This window comes from Balaenoptera ricei, chromosome 1 (assembly GCF_028023285.1).
Source record: "Balaenoptera ricei isolate mBalRic1 chromosome 1, mBalRic1.hap2, whole genome shotgun sequence".
In the NCBI taxonomy this organism is placed as follows: Eukaryota; Metazoa; Chordata; class Mammalia; order Artiodactyla; family Balaenopteridae; genus Balaenoptera; species Balaenoptera ricei.
The window spans coordinates 73,714,307-73,732,865 of NC_082639.1; the positions used below are offsets into that span (position 1 = coordinate 73,714,307).

Below are 18,559 nucleotides of genomic sequence, written 5' to 3' on the forward strand. Positions count from 1 at the left end.
TAAAAAGAAGTATAATATCTTAAGAGAGGAGATGAAATAGAATCATATAAAATGTCAGTTAAAATCAGAAGAGACAGAAAAATAGGGGAAAAAAGAAAAGTGCTGCAACAAGTAGGAAACAGTTACAAACAATAGTGGATATTAATCTAACTATGTTAATAGTCACTTTAAATATGAATCGTGTAAATACATCAATTAAAAGAGATTGTCAGAGTGGATTAAAAAACAAGATCCTTATATACAAAAAAAGACCCAGCTATGGGTTGTCTGTTAGAAACTCACTTTAAATATAAAGAACCAGGTAGAAAGGAAATGGAGAAAGATATACCATGCTATCATTAACCAAAAGGAAGCTGGAGTACCTATATTAATTTCAGACAAAAGAGATTTTAGAACAATGAAAATTATGAGGGATGCAAAGAGATATAACGTAATGATTTGGTGGTCAGTTCTCCAAGATTTAACAATTCTAAACATTAGCTTTTAACAACAGAGTGTCAAAACACGAGGCAAAAGCTGATAGAATTGGAAGGAGATATAGACAAATCCACTACAACAGTTGGAGACGTCAACATCCCTGTTTTGATAATTGATAGATCAAGCAGGCAGAAAATCAGTAAGTAGGTAGATGACCTGAACAACAGTATCAATCAGTCAACTTGATCTAATTAACAGAATATGCCATTTAACAACAGAATCTACATTCTTCTCCAGCTTGCCTGGAATATTCACCAAGATAGAGCACATTCTGGGCCATATACCACACCTTAACAAGTTTAAAACATAGTACTCATACAAAGTATATTTGCAGACCACAATGGAATTAAATTAGAAATTGAAAACAGGGACTTCCCTGGTGGTGCAGTGGTCAAGAATCCACCTGCCAATGCAGGGGACACAGGTTTGAGCCCTGGTCTGGAAGGATCCCACATGCCACAGAGCAACTAGGCCCGTGCGCCACAACTACTGAGCCTGCACTCTAGGGCCCACGAGCCACAACTACTGAGCCCTCATGCCACAACTACTGAAGCCCATGTGCCTAGAGCCTGTGCTCCACAACAAGAGAAGCCACCACAATGAGAAGCCTATGCACCACAACGAAGAGTAGCACCTGCTCACCACAACTAGAGAAAGACCGCACGCAGCAATGAAGACCCAACGCAGCCAAAAGAAGAGGTCTCAAGAAATTTTAAAATATTTTGAACCAATTTTTAATTATCAAAATACAGCTTCTCAAGATTTGGGGGATTTAGGAAAAGCAGTGCTTAGAGGGCAATTTATAAACTTAAATGCATGTACTGGAAAAGAAAAAATATCTACATTCACTAAAGATACTGATGGCAAATAAGCATATGAAAAGATGCTTAATATTATTTGTCACTAAGGAATATTAAAACAACAATGAGATACCACTATACATCTTTTAGAATGATTAAACACACACACACACACACACACACACACACACACACAAAACTGACTGACAGTTGCTGACAAGGATACAGAGCGATAGGAACTCTTTTTATTGCTGGTAGTAATGAAAAATAGTACAGCCATTTTAGCAATTTCTTGCAAAGCTAAGCATAGTCTTACCATACAATCCAGCAGTCACACTCCTAGGAATTTATTATACTGATTTAAAAACTATGTCCACATAAAAACCTGCACATGAAAGATTATAGCAGCTTTACTCATAATTGCCAAAAACTAGAAGCAACCAAAACATTCTTCAGTAGGTGAATGGTTAAACAAGCTGTGGTACATCCATACAATGGAAAATTATTCAGTGATTATTAAAAAATGAACTATGAAGCCACAAAAAGATATGCATGAATTTTAAATGCATAACACTAAGTGATAGCAGTCTGAAAAGGCTGCATGGAATATGATTTGAGTTAAATGACATTCTGGAAAAGGCAAAACTCTGGCAATGGTAAAAAGGTCGGTAGGTGCCAAGGATGGGGGAAGCACAGGGGATTTACTAACGTGGTAGACTATTCTGTATGATACATAATTGTGGATACATGACAGTAGGTATTTGTCTAAACCCATATCACTTAAAGTACAAAGAGTAAACTTTAATGTATGCAAAATTTTAAAAAAAATCATTTAGAAGATTGGGGAATCCAAGAATGAATGCAGAGTGTGACAAAACAATCTAACTGTATTACAAATGTATGAAACAGCTTCACTGAAGATGACACAATAGGTTCTGACCTAAGTAAATTTGGAAATAAGTGAAGACTCTAATAGTAGAGGCAAAAGAAACTACATAGTAGTGTACTCTAGTTGATAAAGTTATTTCCCACGAGAATAAAGTTTTTAACTGTATCAAGTTCACAATGCTTGTATTGCCATCTGTGTATACCAAAATTGAACAAGTAAGTAAATAGATGGTGGATGGTGGAAGCTAGGTTTCTCACTGTTGGAGTGGGAGTTTTCAGATAAGAAAGGGGAGGAAGCTAAAATGAATTGTACAGTAATGAATTAGAGTTGGTGATACCAGGAAGATCTTATGTTTACCTTACTATAGACATAGGTGGTTACATATAGAAATACTTATAGATATGGGTATACATACATGTTAGTATTCACATATATTTCTCTGTTCTGAAAGCTGAGAGGGCCTAGAAGCAACACCCCAGTAGCAGCAAGCATACCTAGTTCCAAAGTATTGGTTTCTAATACCATTCTCCAGTAAAAGGAACTAGGGCTCCTTGCAGAAATGGCTGATTCTGGGACTGGGGCAGGAAGTATAGAAAATGAGCATGGGCCATTTTATAGTGGTAGAAAGTAAGTGCTCAAACACATGCATGCACGTGTGCGTGCACGCACACACAATTATATGTCAAAGGGACATGGAGACAATTGAAAGAGTTTCCGATGACCAAAGCTTGAATAATTTGAGCAACAGAATAATGTAGTATTGGATTAGAGCCCAAAGTATAAAATAAATATCCATGAGCCCGTATTGCTGTTAATGATGAATAAATAAATAAATGGGGGAAAAGAGACACATTGCCCAGGCAGAGGAATTCCACTCTTCCTTCAAGGAGGTAGAGTAAAACTCCATATTCTTTAAGTGTGCACTGGGCATAGTGACTTTATTCCAAAGAGTACAGTGTGGAAAGGGAGGAAAAAATGTAATTATACAGTGAAGACACCTGACAAACACTACCTCAACCAGGTGATGAAGGTCAGCATCCACAGTGATAAGCCATGTTGATAGTGTGTAACTTTGATACAGTATGATATAAATGGCACTTTACTTCTGTTGTCGTCTTCTCAATAACCCATAACCCCAGCTAATCATGAAAAAACACCACACAAATACCAACAGAGGGATACTCTACAACATACCTGACCAGTACTTCTCAAAGTTGTCAAGGTCATCAAAACAAGGAAAGTTTGAGGAAACCATCACAGCCAAGAAGAGGCTAAGGAGACATAAATACTAAATGTAATGTGGTATCCTGGATGAGATCCTGGAATAGACAAAGGACATTAGGTAAAAACTAAGGAAATCTGAATAAACTTTGGACTTTAGTTAACAATAAGGTATCAATATTAATTTATTAATTGTACAAATCTACCATACTAATGTAAGATGTTAATGATAATGGAAACTGGGTGTTGGGTATATGGCACCTCTCTATACTACTATCTTTGCAATTTTTCTGTAAATCTAAAACTTTTCAAAAAGTTCATTTTAACATAAAGTCCCATTTTATATAAAAGTCTTGAAAAATGTAAATTATCTATATTATAAAAATTATCAGTTGCCTGGGGATTTGGAATGTCAGGAGAGAGAGATCATGAAGAATTCTGAGAAAAGTTTTGGAGGTGATGTATATATTCATTTTCTTGATTGTGGTGATAGTTTCACAATTGTATTTATATAGCAAAACATCAAATTCTACACTTCGAATATTTGCAGTTCATTGTATGTCAGTTATATTTATTAAAGCTTTTTCTTTTTAAGCATAGGGGACAAATAGAAAATAACAGAACAATAGACCTAAATCCAGTTATACCAACTATTACATTAAATGTAAATTGTCTAAACAAGACCCAGCTATGTGCTGCGTAGAAGAAGTCTACTTTAAATATACTGATAATTGGGGGTGGGGGGAGAAATATGCTATCCAAACACTATCAAATGAAAGCTTGTGGTGGCAAGATTATCCAGGATTAAAGAGGGACGTTTATAATGCTAAAAGTGTCAATTCAATAAAAAGACAGAACAATCCTAAATGTAAATTAATCTAATAACAGAGCTTCAATATATGTGAAACAAAAACTAATATAGCTGAAAAGAGAGAAATAGCAAAATCTACAAAGTTGAAGACTTCTATAATCATCTCTCAGTAATCTATAGACCAATTAAACAAAATCCAGAAGGATATAGAAGACCTGAACAATACCATCAGCCCAATTGACTTAACTGACATTTGTAGTGTATTCTACTTAATAACAATAGAAGACACTCTTCAAATGTACATGGAACATTCACCATCAGAGACCATATCCTAGGTCATAAGACAAACCTTAACAATTTAAAAAAATTAAAAATCATGCAGAATATGTTCTCTGACCATAATGGGACTAACTAGAAATCAATAACAGATATCAAGAAAATTCTCATATATTTGTTAATGTAAACAACACACTTCTAAATAATCCATGGTCAAAGATAAAGTCTTAAGGGAAATTAGAATACTTCCTAACACCATACACAAAAATAAACTCAACATGGATTCGAGACCTAAATATAAGACCAGACACTATAAAACTCTTAGAGGAAAACATAGGAAGAACACTCTTTAACATAAATCACAGCAAGATCTTTTTTGACCCACCTCCTAGAGTAATGGAAATAAAAACACAAATAAACAAATGGGACCTAATGAAACTTAAAAGCTTTTGCTCAGCAAAGGAAACCATAAACAAGACGAAAAGCCAGCCCTCAGAATGGGAGAAAATATTTGCAAATGAAGCGACTGACAAAGGATTAATCTCCAAAATTTACAAGCAGCTCATGCAGCTCAATATCAAAAAAACAAACAACCCAATCCAAAAATGGGCGGAAGACATAAATAGACATTTCTCCGAAGCAGACATACACATGACCAAGAAGCACATGAAAGAATGCTCAACATCATTAATCATTAGAGCAATGCAAATCAAAACTACAATGAGGTATCACCTCACACCAGTTAGAATGGGCATCATCAGAAAATCTACAAACAACAAATGCTGGAGAGGGTGTGGAGAAAAGGGAACCCTCTTGCACTGTTGGTGGGCATGTATATTGATACAGCCACTATGGAGAACAATATGGAGGTTCCTTAGAAAACTAAAAATAGAATTACCATATGATCCAGCAATCCCACTACTGGGCATATACCCAGAGAAAACCGTAATTCAAAAAGACACATGCACCCCAATGTTCATTGCAACACTATTTACAATAGCCAGGTCATGGAAGCAACCTAAATGCCCATCGACAGACGAATGGATAAAGAAGAAGTGGTACATCTATACAATGGAATATTACTCAGCCATAAAAAGGAATGAAATTGAGTCATTTGTTGAGACGTGGATGGATCTAGCGGCTGTCATACAGAGTGAAGTAAGTCAGAAAGAGAAAAACAAATATCGTATATTAATGCATGTATGTGGAACCTAGAAAAATGGTACAGATGAACCAGTTTGCAGGGCAGAAGTTGAGACACAGATGTAGAGAACAAACGTATGGACACCAAGGGTGGGAAACCGCAGTGGGATGGGGATGGTTATGTGCTGAATTGGGCGATTGGGATTGACATGTATACACTGATGTGTATAAAATTGATGACTGATTAAAAAAATATATATATTTTTGTACTGAATGAAAGTGAAAATGCAGGAGATTGATTCAAGATGGTGGGAGATTGGTTAAAAATGGTGGAGTAGAGGGACATGTTCTCACTCCCTCTTTCGAAAACACCGAAATCACAGCTAAATGCTGAACAATCATCAACAGGAAGACACTGGAACTCACCAAAAAAGATACCCCACATGCAAAGACAAAGGAGAAGCCGCAATGAGACAGTAGGAGGGGTGCTATCACAATAAAATCAAATCCCATAACTGCTGAGTGGGTGACTCGCAAACTGGAGAACACTTATACCACAGAAGTCCATCCACCGGAGTGAAGGTTCTGAGCCACATGTCAGGCTTCCCAACCTGGGCGTCTGACAACGGGAGGAGGAATTCCTAAAGAATCAGACTTGGAAGGCTAGTGGGATTTGATTGCAGGACTTCGGCAGGACGGGGGAAAACAGAGACTCCACTCTTGGAGGGCACACACAAAGTAGTGTGCACATCGGGACCCAGGGGAAGGAGCAAGGACCACATAGGAGACTGAACCAAGCCTACCTGCTAGTGTTGGAGGCTCTCCTGCAGAGGCAGGGGGTAGCTGCGGCTCACCAAGGGACAAGGACACTGGCAGCAGAAGTTCTGGGAAGGACTCCTTGGTGTGAGCCCTCCCAGAATCCGCCATTAGCCCAACCAAAGAGGACTAGGTAGGCTCCAGTGTTGGGTCTCCTCAGGCCAAACAACCAACAGGGAGGGAACCCAGCCCCACCCATCAGCAGACAAGTGGATTAAAGTTTTACTGAGCTCTGCCCATCAGAGCAACAGCCAGCTCTACCCACCACCAGTCCCTCCCATCATGAAGCTTGCACAAGCCTCTTAGATAGCCTCATCCACCAGAGGGCAGACAGCAGAAGCAAGAAGAATTACAGTCCTGCAGCCTGTGGAACAAAAACCACATTCACAGAAAGATAGACAAAATGAAAAGGCAGAAGGCTATGTCCCAGATGAAGGAACAAGATAAAACCCCAGAAAAACAACTAAATGAAGTGGAGATAGGCAATGTTCCAGAAAAGGAATTCAGAATAATGATAGTGAAGATGATCCAGGACCTCAGAAAAAGAATGGAGGCAAATATCGAGAAGGTGCAAGAAATGTTTAACAAAGATCTAGAAGAATTAAAGAACAAACAAACAGAACTGAACAATAAAATAACTGAAATGAAAAATGCACTAGAAAGAATCAATAGCAGAATAACTGAGGCAGAAGAACGGATAAGTGACCTGGAAAACAGAATGGTGGAATTCACTGCTGCAGAACAGAATAAAGAGAAAAGAATGAAAAGAAATGAAGACAGCCTAAGAGACCTCTGGGACAACATTAAATGCAACATTCGCATTATAGGGGTCCCAGAAGGAGAAGAGAGAGAGAAAGGACCCAAGAAAATATTTAAAGAGATAATAATTGCAAACTTCCCTAACATGGGAAAGGAAATAGCTACCCAAGTCCAGGAAGTGCAGAGAGTCCCAGGCAGGATAAACCCAAGGAGAAACACGCTGAAATACATAATAATCAAATTGGCCAAAATTAAAGACAAAGACAAATTATTGAAAGCAGCAAGGGAAAAACGACAAATAACATACAAGGGAATCCCCATAATGTTAACAGCTGATCTTTCAGCAGAAACTCTACAAGCCAGAAAGGAGTGGCATGATATACTTAAAGTGATGAAAGGGAAGAACCTACAACCAAGATTACTCTACCTAGCAAGGATCTCATTCAGATTCGATGGGGAAATCAAAAGATTTACAGACAAGCAAAAGCTAAGAGAATTCAACACTGCCAAACCAGCTCTACAACAAATGCTAAAGGAACTTCTGTAAGTGAAAAACACAAGAGAAGAAAAGGACCTACGAAAACAAACCCAAAGCAATTAAGAAAATGGTCATAGGAACATACATATCGATAATTACGTTAAACATGAGTGGATTAAATGCTCCAACCAAAAGACACAAGCTCACTGAATGGATACAAAGACAAGACCCATGTATATGCTGTCTACAAGAGACCCACTTGAGACCTAGGGACACATACAGACTGAAAGTGAGGGGATGGAAAAAGATATTCCATGCAAATGGAAATCAAAAGAAAGCTGGAATAGTAATACTCATATCAGATAAAATAGACTTTAAAATAAAGAATGTTACAAGAGACAAGGAAGGACACTACATAATGATCAAGGGATCAATCCAAGAAGAAGATATAACAATTATAAATATGTATGCACTCAACATAGGAGCACCTCAATACATAAGGCAACTGCTAACAGCTATAAGAGAGGAAACCGACAGTAACACAATAATAGTGGGGGACTTTAACACCTCACTTACACGAAAGGACAGATCAACCAAACAAAATTAATAAGGAAACACAAGCTTTAAATGACACAATAGACCAGATAGATTTAATTGATATTTATAGGACATTCCATCCAAAAAGAGCAGATTACACTTCTCAAGTGTGCACGGAACATTCTCCAGGATAGATCACATCTTGGGTCACAAATCAAGCCTCGGTAATTTTATGAAAATTGAAATCATATCAAGCATCTTTTCTGACCACAACACTATGAAATTAGAAATCAATTACAGGGAAAAAAACGTAAAAAAACACAAACACATGGAGGCTAAACAATACGTTACTAAATAACCAAGAGATCACTGAAGAAATCAAAGAGGAAATCAAAAAATACCTAGAGAAAAATGACAATGAAAACACGACAATCAAAAACCTATGGGATGCAGCACAAGGAGTTCTAAGAGGGAAGTTTATAGCTATACAAGCCTACCTCTAGAAACAAGAAAAATCTCAAACAGTCTAACGTTACACCTTAAGGAAGTAGAGAAAGAAGAACAAACAAAATCCAAAGTTAGCAGCAGGAAAGAAATCATAAAGATCAGAGCAGAAATAGATGAAATAGAAAGGAAGAAAACAATAGCAAAGATCAATAGAACTAAAAGCTGGTTCTTTGAGAAGATAAACAAAATTGATAAACCATCAGCCAGACTCATTTTGAAAAAGAGGGAGAGGACTCAAATCAATAAAATTAGAAATGAAAAAGGAGATGTTACAACAGACATGGCACAAATGCAAAGCATCCTAAGAGACTAGTACAAGCAACTCTATGCCAATAAAGTGAACAACCTGGAAGAAATGGACAAATTCTTAGAAAGGTATAACCTTCCAAGACTGAACCAGGAAGAAACAAATTGTGAACAGACCAATCACAAGTAGTGAAATTCAGCCTGTGATTAAAAATATTCCAACAAACAAAAGTCCAGGACTAGATGGCTTCACAAGTGAATTCTATCAAACATTTAGAGAAGAGCTAACACCCATCCTTCTCAAACTCTTCAAAAAAATTGCAGAGGAAGGAAAACTCCCAAACTCATTCTGCGAGGCCACCATCACCCTGATACCAAAACCAGACAAAGATACTACAAAAAAGAAAATTACAGACCAATATCACTAATGAATATAGATGCAAAAATCCTCAACAAAATACTAGCAAACAGAATCCAGCAACACATTAAAAGGATCATACACCATGATCAAGTGGGATTTATCCCAGATATGCAAGGATTCTTCAATATATGCAAATCAATCAATTTGATACACCATATTAACAAATTGAAGAATAAAAACCATATGATCATCTCAATAGATGCAGAAAAAGCTTTTGACAAAATTCAACACCCATTTATGATAAAAATTCTCCAGAAAGTGGGCATAGATGGAACCTACTTCAACATAAAAGGCTATATATGACAAACCCACAGCAAACATCATTCTCAATGGTGAAAAACTGAAAGCATTTCTTCTAAGATCAGGAACTAGACAAGGATGTACACTCCTACCCCTATTATTCAACATAGTTTTGGAAGTCGTAGACACAGCAATCAGAGAAGAAAAAGAAATAAAAGGAATACAAATTCGAAAAGAAGACATAAAACTGTCACTGATTGCAGATGACATGATACTATACATAGAGAATCCTAAAGATGCCACCAGAAAACTATTAGAGCTGATCAATGAATTTGGTAAAATTGCAGGATACAAAATTAATGCACAGAAATCTCTTCCATTCCTATACACTAATGATAAAAAATCTGAAAGAGAACTTAAGGAAACACTCCCCTCTACCATTGCAACAAAAAGAATAAAATACCTAGGAATAAACCTACCTAGGGAGACAAAAGACCTGTATGCAGAAAACTATAAGACACTGATGAAAAAAATGAAAGATGATACCAACAGATGGAGAGATATACTATGTTCTTGGATTAGAAGAATCAATATTGTGAAAATGACTCTACTACCCAAAGCAATCTATAGATTCAATGCAATCCCTATCAAGTTACCAATGCCATTTTTCACAGAACTAGAACAAAAAATCTTAAAATTTGTATGGAGACACAAAAGACCCCGAATAGCCAAAGCAGTCTTGAGGGAAAAAAACGGAGCTGGAGGAATCAGACTCCCTGGCTTCAGGCTATACTACAAAGTTACAGGAATCAAGAGAATATGGTATTGGCACAAAAACAGAAATAGATCAATGGAACAAGATAGAAAGCCCAGAGATAAAACCATGAACCTATGGTTAACTAATCTATGACGAAGGAGGCAAGGATACACAATGGAGAAAAGACAGTCTCTTCAATAAGTGGTGCTGGGAAAATTGGACAGCTGCATGGAAAAGAGTGAAATTAGAACACTCCCTATCACCATACACAAAAATAAACTCAAAATGGATTAGAGACCTAAATTTAAGACCGGGCACTATAAAACTCTTAGAGGAAAACATAGGAAGAACACTCTTTGACATAAATCACAGCAAGATATTTTTTGATCCACCTCCTAGAGTAATGGAAATAAAACCAAAAATAAACAATGAAACTTAATACCTTTTTCACAGCAAAGGAAACCATAAACAAGACGAAAAGACAACCCTTAGTATGGGAGAAAATATTTGCAAATGAATCATCGGACAAAGGATTACTCTCCAAAATATATAAACAGCTCATGCAGTTCAATATTAAAAAAAACAAACGACCTAATCCAAAAATGGGCAGAAGACCTAAATAGACATTCCTCCAAAGAAGACATACCGATGACCAAGAAGCACATGAAAAGCTGCTCAACATCACTAATTATTAGAGAAATGCAAAGCCAAACTACAGTGAGGTATCACCTCACACCAGTTACATTGGGCATCATCAGAAAATCTACAAGCAACTAATGCTGGAGAGGGTGTGGAGAAAAGGGAACCCTCTTGCACTGTTGGTGGGAATGTAAATTGATACAGCCACTATGGAGAACAGTATGGAGGTTCCTTAAAGAACTAAAAATAGAATTACCATATGACCTAGGAATCCCACTACTGGGCATATACCCAGAGAAAATCATAATTCAAAAAGACAGATGCACCGCAGTGTTCATTGGAACACTATTTACAATAGCCAGGTCTTGGAAACAACCTAAATGCCCATTTACTGACGAATGGATAAAGATGATGTGGTACATATATGCAATGGAATATTACTCAGCCATAAAAAGGAATGAAAGTGGGTCATTTGTAGAGGCGTGGATGCATCTGTAGACTGTCATACAGAGTGAAGTAAGTCAGAAAGAGAAAAACAAATATTGTTTATTAACACATATAAGTGGAATCTAGAAAATGGTACAGATGAACCAGTTTGCGGGGCAGAAATTGAGACACAGAAGTAGAGGAAAAACATATGGACACCAAGGGGGGAAAGCGGCAGGGGGTGGGGGTTGTGGTGTGATGAATTGGGAGATTGGGATTGACATGTATACACTGATGTGTATAAAATGGATGACTAATAAGAAAATAAATAAATAAATAAACATTAAAAAAAGGCAATGTTTCAGAATTTGTTAGATGTACTAAAATCATTGTTCAGAGGGAAATGATCTAAAGTTCCACATTATGAAACTAGAGAAAGAGCAAAATAAAGCCAAAGAAAGTAGAGGGAAGGGGAAAAGATAAGAACAGGAATTTATGAAACTGAAAATGGAAAAAATGATAGAGAAAATCAAGTAAAACAAAAGGTGGTTCTTTGAAAAAGATAAAAAATTAGAATCCTTTCACCAGACTGACCAAAAAAGAGAAGGCAAATACCAATATCAGGAATGAAGGAGGGGATATAACTACAGATGCCACAGACATTTAAAGGCTAATAAGGGGATTTTAGAAACAACTTTATGCACGTGAATTTGACAACTTAGTTGAAATAGATCATTTCTTGAAAGACAAAAATTACCAATATTCATTGAAGATGATATAGATAACTGAAAAGTATGATATCTGTTGAAGAAATTGAATAGTATTTGTGGCCTTCCAAAAACGAACTACTGGCCCAAATAGTTTTCCTGACAAATACTACCAAAAATTTCAGGGAGAGGTGATACCAGTTCCCTACAGTCTCTTCCAGAAAATAAAAGACAGAATACTTCCCAACTTATTTTATGCAGCCATTTTTAACCTGATATCAAAATCGTGCAAAGACAGTACATAAAAATAAAACTTCACAACAGTATATCTTGTAAACTTATATAAATCTTCAATAAAATATTTGTAAATTGAATCCAGCAACATATAAAAAGATTAGTACACCAAGAACAAGAGGTGTTTATCCTGGGAATTCAAGGCTGGTTTAATGTTTGAGAATTAATTGGTAAGTGCAATACACCATATTAGCAGACTAAAGAAGTAAAACCATATGATCATATCAATAGATACTGAAAAAGTATTGGATAAAATTCAACATCCCTGTAATATATAAAAACACTGAACTAACTAGGAATACAAGGAAACTTCTTTATCTCAATAAGGGGCATCTACAAAGAATTTCTACAGCTGACATAATGATGAGAAGTGAACCATTTCTTCCTAAGATTGGGAATAAGGCAAGGATCTTCACTTTCACCACTTGTTTAATGTACTACTGGAAGTCCTAGCCAGTGCAGTATGGCAAGAAAAGTAAATAAACAACACAGGGATTAAAGAGGAAAAAATAAAGCAAACTATCTGTTTGAAGATGGCATGATTTTCTGCATAGAATATCCTAAGAAATCTACAAAAAGAAAAAGATTCCTAAATATAATAAGTGAATTTAGCAAGGTTGCAGTATACAAGGTAGGCATATAAAAATAAGTCATATTTCTATATACTAGCAATGAACAATTGTAAACATCTTTTAAAGCATCATTTACAATAGCTCCAATTTATAAATAATAAATGCTTAAGTATAAGTCTAACAAAATATGTATGGGATCTGTATGCTGAAAACGAAAACACTGATGAAAGAAATCAAAGATGATTGAAAATGAATCAAAAAGTGAAATATATAATATGATCATGGATTGAAAGACTCAGTATAGTTATCATTTCTCTCAATAAACATAATCTCAATAAGTCCTAGCAAGATTATTTTTGTAGAAATAGACAAACTTTTAAAATTTATATGGAAAAGCTAAGAAACTATAATAGCCAAAACAATTTAGAAAACAAAATGTTGAAAGATTTATACAATCAGATTTAAGACTTACTAAAAAGCCACAGTAACCAACACAGTACACTATTGATGAAAAAGAATTGACACATAGGTAGATCAGTGGAACAACATTGAAAATCCAGAGTAGACCCACATAGATATGGTTAACTGATTTTTGACAAAGGTGCAAAGGCAATTCAATTGTAAATGGATATATAAATTGTGGTAAATCCATACAGTGGAATACTATTCAATAAAAAATTAGTAAGCTCTTAAAACACACAACATGGATGAACCTCAGTTATGCTGTGCTAAATGAAAGAAGCCAGTCTTAAATAGGTGAATCCATTTAAAAAATGTATGAATCCATTTTGGGAAAGGCAAAACTATTACTGTAAAAGCTTTATTTGAATAGCAGGGGTCATGGTCATATCATTTGCCCTCCACATGGAACAAATACATTATTTACATATAAAATATGCTTCCATGTTTTTCTTTTCTTTAACCTTCAAACTCTAAAGTACATAGTTCTACTTGGCCCCAAGATGATTGTAAACATAAATGTGGACAATGAAATTGCATGGCTATAAGGTGACCATGTGAATGAAAACATTCTCATAGCAGAATCTCAGACTCCGGACAGTGTGTCCAAGAACCATTTCCACCTCCTACCATCCTTTTATCCCTACTTCCCCACCCTTTGAAAAAATCTTTACTTGTGGTAATCATTATTGTCAGTACAAAGGAGCCTTGATTTAGGAGGCAGAAGACATAGGTGACTTTGCACAAGTCACTTAATAACTTAATATTTATGTTTGTTTTCTCATCTTAAAATAAGGATAATAATACCTGTCCTGCTTACTTCATTTGTAAAGATCTGATGAATCAATGGAAACCATTTTATGTGTTGTAAAATGCTTTGTAAATGTAAGGTATCATTACTATTATTAAACATAAGAAATAAACCAATATTTTGTGATATGGCAATCAAAGGAGGTTCAACTCTGAAAATTATTATAATTTCTAAAATTAATGCAGAATGAAAAATAAGGACTTGATAACTTCAAAGTTGATTACTCTCTAGTTTTATTACCATACACTATTTAAACTATTAATAGGATATAAGATATGTTATTACAGCAAATTTTTGGGTACATGGCTATATATCTTAGTACAAATTCAAGTTCTGAAAATACCATCAGGAAGGATAGCAAGCAATATACTTCTTAACATTAATTTGAATTATGAAAGAATTCAGTTTTAGTTAAAGCTGTAGTTGTTTCTTTCTAGCAGTAGATGCCAGTAGAGTTCTTTTTAATAAAAATCAAATTGCCTAAGTACTTCGATAGCAACAGTTTCCTGGTCACAATACTGTATATAGAAATATTGCTCTAAGGACTAAAGATTCTACTTTCTCTAAGGACTTTGTAACAGATAAAAAACAGTTTTATTGAAGAAAAATGCATAAATTTTAAATGTAGTGTTTTCTAGTTCTTCATCTAGTGAAGACTACTTTCTTCTTCTTGATACAGTAATTTTGTTATAAAGCTTATACATTGCTTTAAGTAAATTAATCTTCGTGTTCTAATTAGAAATCTGGAATATCTATATGAAACTCAAGCAACATCGGATAGAAGTCTGGCTAGACCTGTGTTAAAAACGAATATTGTGGGGCTGAAATGTTAGAATTAGCTTGTACTTTTGGCAAGGGAATGCCATGAGTGTAGTATTTTGGGGAGGTTAATATGTCAGAGAAGAGTGATTGAAAGGAGTGACTGGAAGCAGAGAAAAGTTATTTTAGAAATCCACATTTTCACTAATAAAAATGAAACTCAAAGAATGAGTAAAATTTAGTAACTGACTGAACGTAGAGAAAAAGAAGTTAAGTGACATTACTTCTATTGCTGTTGTCTCTATATATGAACAACTAGGTGGTCGTTGGATAATTTACAAATGTGATCCTATCATAAATAAAATTAAAATATTTTCAAGGGTTTGATTCTACTTAGACCTTTAATTTATTAAAACTGAATACTTCAACATATATTTATTGAGTATATAACTAGCACATGCATTTCATTTAAGAATTCAAGTAATTCACAATTTGAGACATAAATTTATAAATAGCAAATTTTAACATAAAATTATAAGATCATTGGAAACAGTGGAGAGAGCAGTGTATTTTTCTAGGAAGTATGTGGGAAACTTCAGTGAAGATGTGACATTTTTGGTGAGCCTTGAGGATGAATAGAATTTATCCCAAGAGAGCAAGTCAAAGAATTCAGGAATTTTATGCACTTATACCCATACAGAGACAGTTCATCCTCTGTAGATGTTTATTGAAGACTGCAGACACCTGTTCAGGGTCTGTTTTGTATAAAGTCGGATGTTAATAAAGAAATTATTATTATATACACACATATTTATCAGAAAGCTACAATTTAAGAAGTTTGGTGTTGTAGATACTGTTGCCTGTTTGTTTAGATTGATCTAATTTTATTATACAAAATAAAATGTACACAAATGAGCTGTTATTTGGCAAAATTCATTAGTCAGTGTTTCCTCTGTGTGTGTGTGTTGTGTCCTAATTTGATTACATTATTATTCCTATTTATTCTATTTGTCATTATTGTTTCTATTTATTCTGTTTGTTAAGCAGTAGGCACGAAATCTTGATTAAGACTTTTTTTAGATAGATTTTTAAAAATATCCTTCCTTCCTTCTTTCCCTCCTTCCTTCTTCCCTCCCTCCCTTCCTTCCTTTTTTTCTTCCTTCTTCCCTTTATGTAAAGCTTCCAAAGAGAAAAACCACACAAATTTCTCATCCTTTAATAAGTGTCAGAAGGCAAGTACTCAGAATCATTGTTAAATGTCACAGGTTACTTTTTTCATGCAAATGGACAGTTTACTTTTAACCAAAGGGGCTGTTTCCAAGTGAGACCCCTAAATCAGGGATCAGGTAAGCAGTAGTCCTCAGTGTTAAGTTTAAAAATTAACATGTCTCAGTCAACTAGAAGGATTTTTTTTCCTCTCAATTGAAATTTCTTGCTATGGCTGATTTTATATAATTTTAAATCTTATATATTTTTTTCAAATTTTAGAATGTTTGAACATGTACTGCTGATATGCACTTGTCAGCAGATTATGTTTGGTAAGCAATACTGATACACAAAGTTTTTATAGTTTTTGTATATATTAGACTTAAGTCAGTGAGTTAGCAACATTGAGTTTTTTTAAGTGCTAGTTCAGATTTTTTTCGTTAAAATTTATGTGTTAAAATTTGTTTTGCAAGTATTTTGTGATATCTAGTCCATACCAGCTTTCAGTGAAAAGTTAACAATTTATAAGGATTCATAAAATCTATACTAATCTGTATTAGCTGATTTCCTGGATAAAACACAACCTTTTTAACATATTATATTTGGAGAGTGGTTTGGTCTTCAGTTGTTTGTACAGGGCTGTAATACACGTTTAACTAGTTTTCCTTTAAAAAAATTTTTTTTTCAGCCTACTATCCATATGTAAAGCTTTATATTTAATGTTCTCATTAACCTGTATATTAATATTAAAACACTCTTAAACATAGCCTTTTAGGATGATATTGCAGGTCTTTAAAATCTTCATCTCTAGTTGAGATGAACAGTTTTGCTAAGAAAGGCTCAGTAATGTGCTGTTTTATATTAACAGGAAACAGAACAGCAGTAGTGGTTTGAATACCCTGCAAACAGGAAGTTTGATACATGCATAGCTCTTGGCTTCTGTGTAAGAAGTTGTTGAGCTCCTTCTGGAAATATTTTCAGTTACTTTAAATTAAGTGTAAATACACATGAATGGCAGCTTACAGAGAACTACCCTGTAATCAGTATACAGGTACAACTGCTCTTCAGAAATTGGAAGGTTTTGCTAGCCGATTATTTCATAGACACTCCAAAGGTACTGCACATGATCAGAAAACAACTCTGGAAAATGACAGCCTTCATTTCTCTGAACATACTGCCTTATGGGACAGATCAAGTAAGTTTTTTTTTTTTTTTATGATACATTGTAACTAGAAACTAAAATGCTAATTGGAGTTTTAGAATCAAGCACAGAACTGTGGGGGGGGGGGTGCCTTTTTATGATTTGCCCAAGGATATTTTGCAAGGTAAAGTTGAAAAAAAATTACAAAAACTTGATTATAAGTTGAGCTGAATCACATAGCTCATGGTTTTGTTTTAAATGCGATTAGTTAAGTTGAATATCAGTGGGAAAATTTTCTACAAAATTCTTACATCATTTCTAGTGTATTTAAAAAAAATTTTTTTTGTTGTTCTTAAGTGAAATGCCTACATTTAAGAAAAATAATCATTTTATTTTAAAAAATATCTTGGATTTATAAGCCTTAAAATTCAAAAGGGGCAAAAGACTCTTGCATTTATAATTAAATTTTTGTTATTTTTGCCATATTTTATTTTTAAATGCATGTGTGAAGTTACTTGAGTTTAACAAGCAGGATTTATAATATGAAAGCATAGTATGATTATTCTATGTGAAATCTTATATATATAACATTATAAATATCAGAAGCTTTCATATGAGGTGGGGGGAAAACTTGTTTATGCATGCATCACATTCTTTCCAGGCATGTTAAAATGTTTGGACTTACTGCTTTGCTGAAATGGTGATACGTAATGATTTTTTGTGACATGCACTTTTTAAAGGCTACATTTCACATATAAACAATACCAGTGCCTTCATTCCACATCTCACCTTGGACCCTCCCCACGGTATTTTTGTTATTCTGATTAAAGGTACAATAGAATTACTCTTGGTACTTTTTAGTGTGTTTGATCACCAAATAGCACTGTTTTGCCTCTTTCTGTTTACATACTCCATAGCAGTTAAGGAAGAAAACTCAGCTAAAAGAAAAGCAACAAAAAACCAAGAATGGCTTACAAAATTGACTCTTTTATTTATATAGTACCTTCATAGTTCCGCAGAAGTTTATTTGAATTTTTTTTTTATTGCATCAGAATTTTTTACCTTCCTCAAGCTATTTTAGGGAGAAAGTAAAGAACATATATTTATACAAATTATTTTTTACTTTATAGGTTTTGATTATTTATAATTAATCCTTACTATATAGCA

The 18,559-nt window shown here is 34.7% G+C and overlaps 1 protein-coding gene across 3 annotated transcripts in view; it reads left to right on the forward strand.

Moving 5' to 3' along the window:
- PRKACB (protein kinase cAMP-activated catalytic subunit beta) overlaps window positions 1-18,559 on the forward strand; it is a 148,184-nt gene that overhangs the window by 46,090 nt on the left and 83,535 nt on the right. Inside the window, exon 2 of one of the 3 annotated variants that reach the window (XM_059925253.1) lies at window positions 17,296-17,446. The exons of 1 other annotated variant lie outside the window; for it this stretch is intronic. In XM_059925253.1, coding sequence (XP_059781236.1) covers window position 17,446 — 1 coding nt within the window. In that variant the 5' untranslated portion in view covers window positions 17,296-17,445. Of the gene's footprint in view, window positions 1-17,181; window positions 17,447-18,559 lie in introns of those variants that run through there. One more of the 3 variants, XM_059925236.1, reaches the window with a different exon arrangement.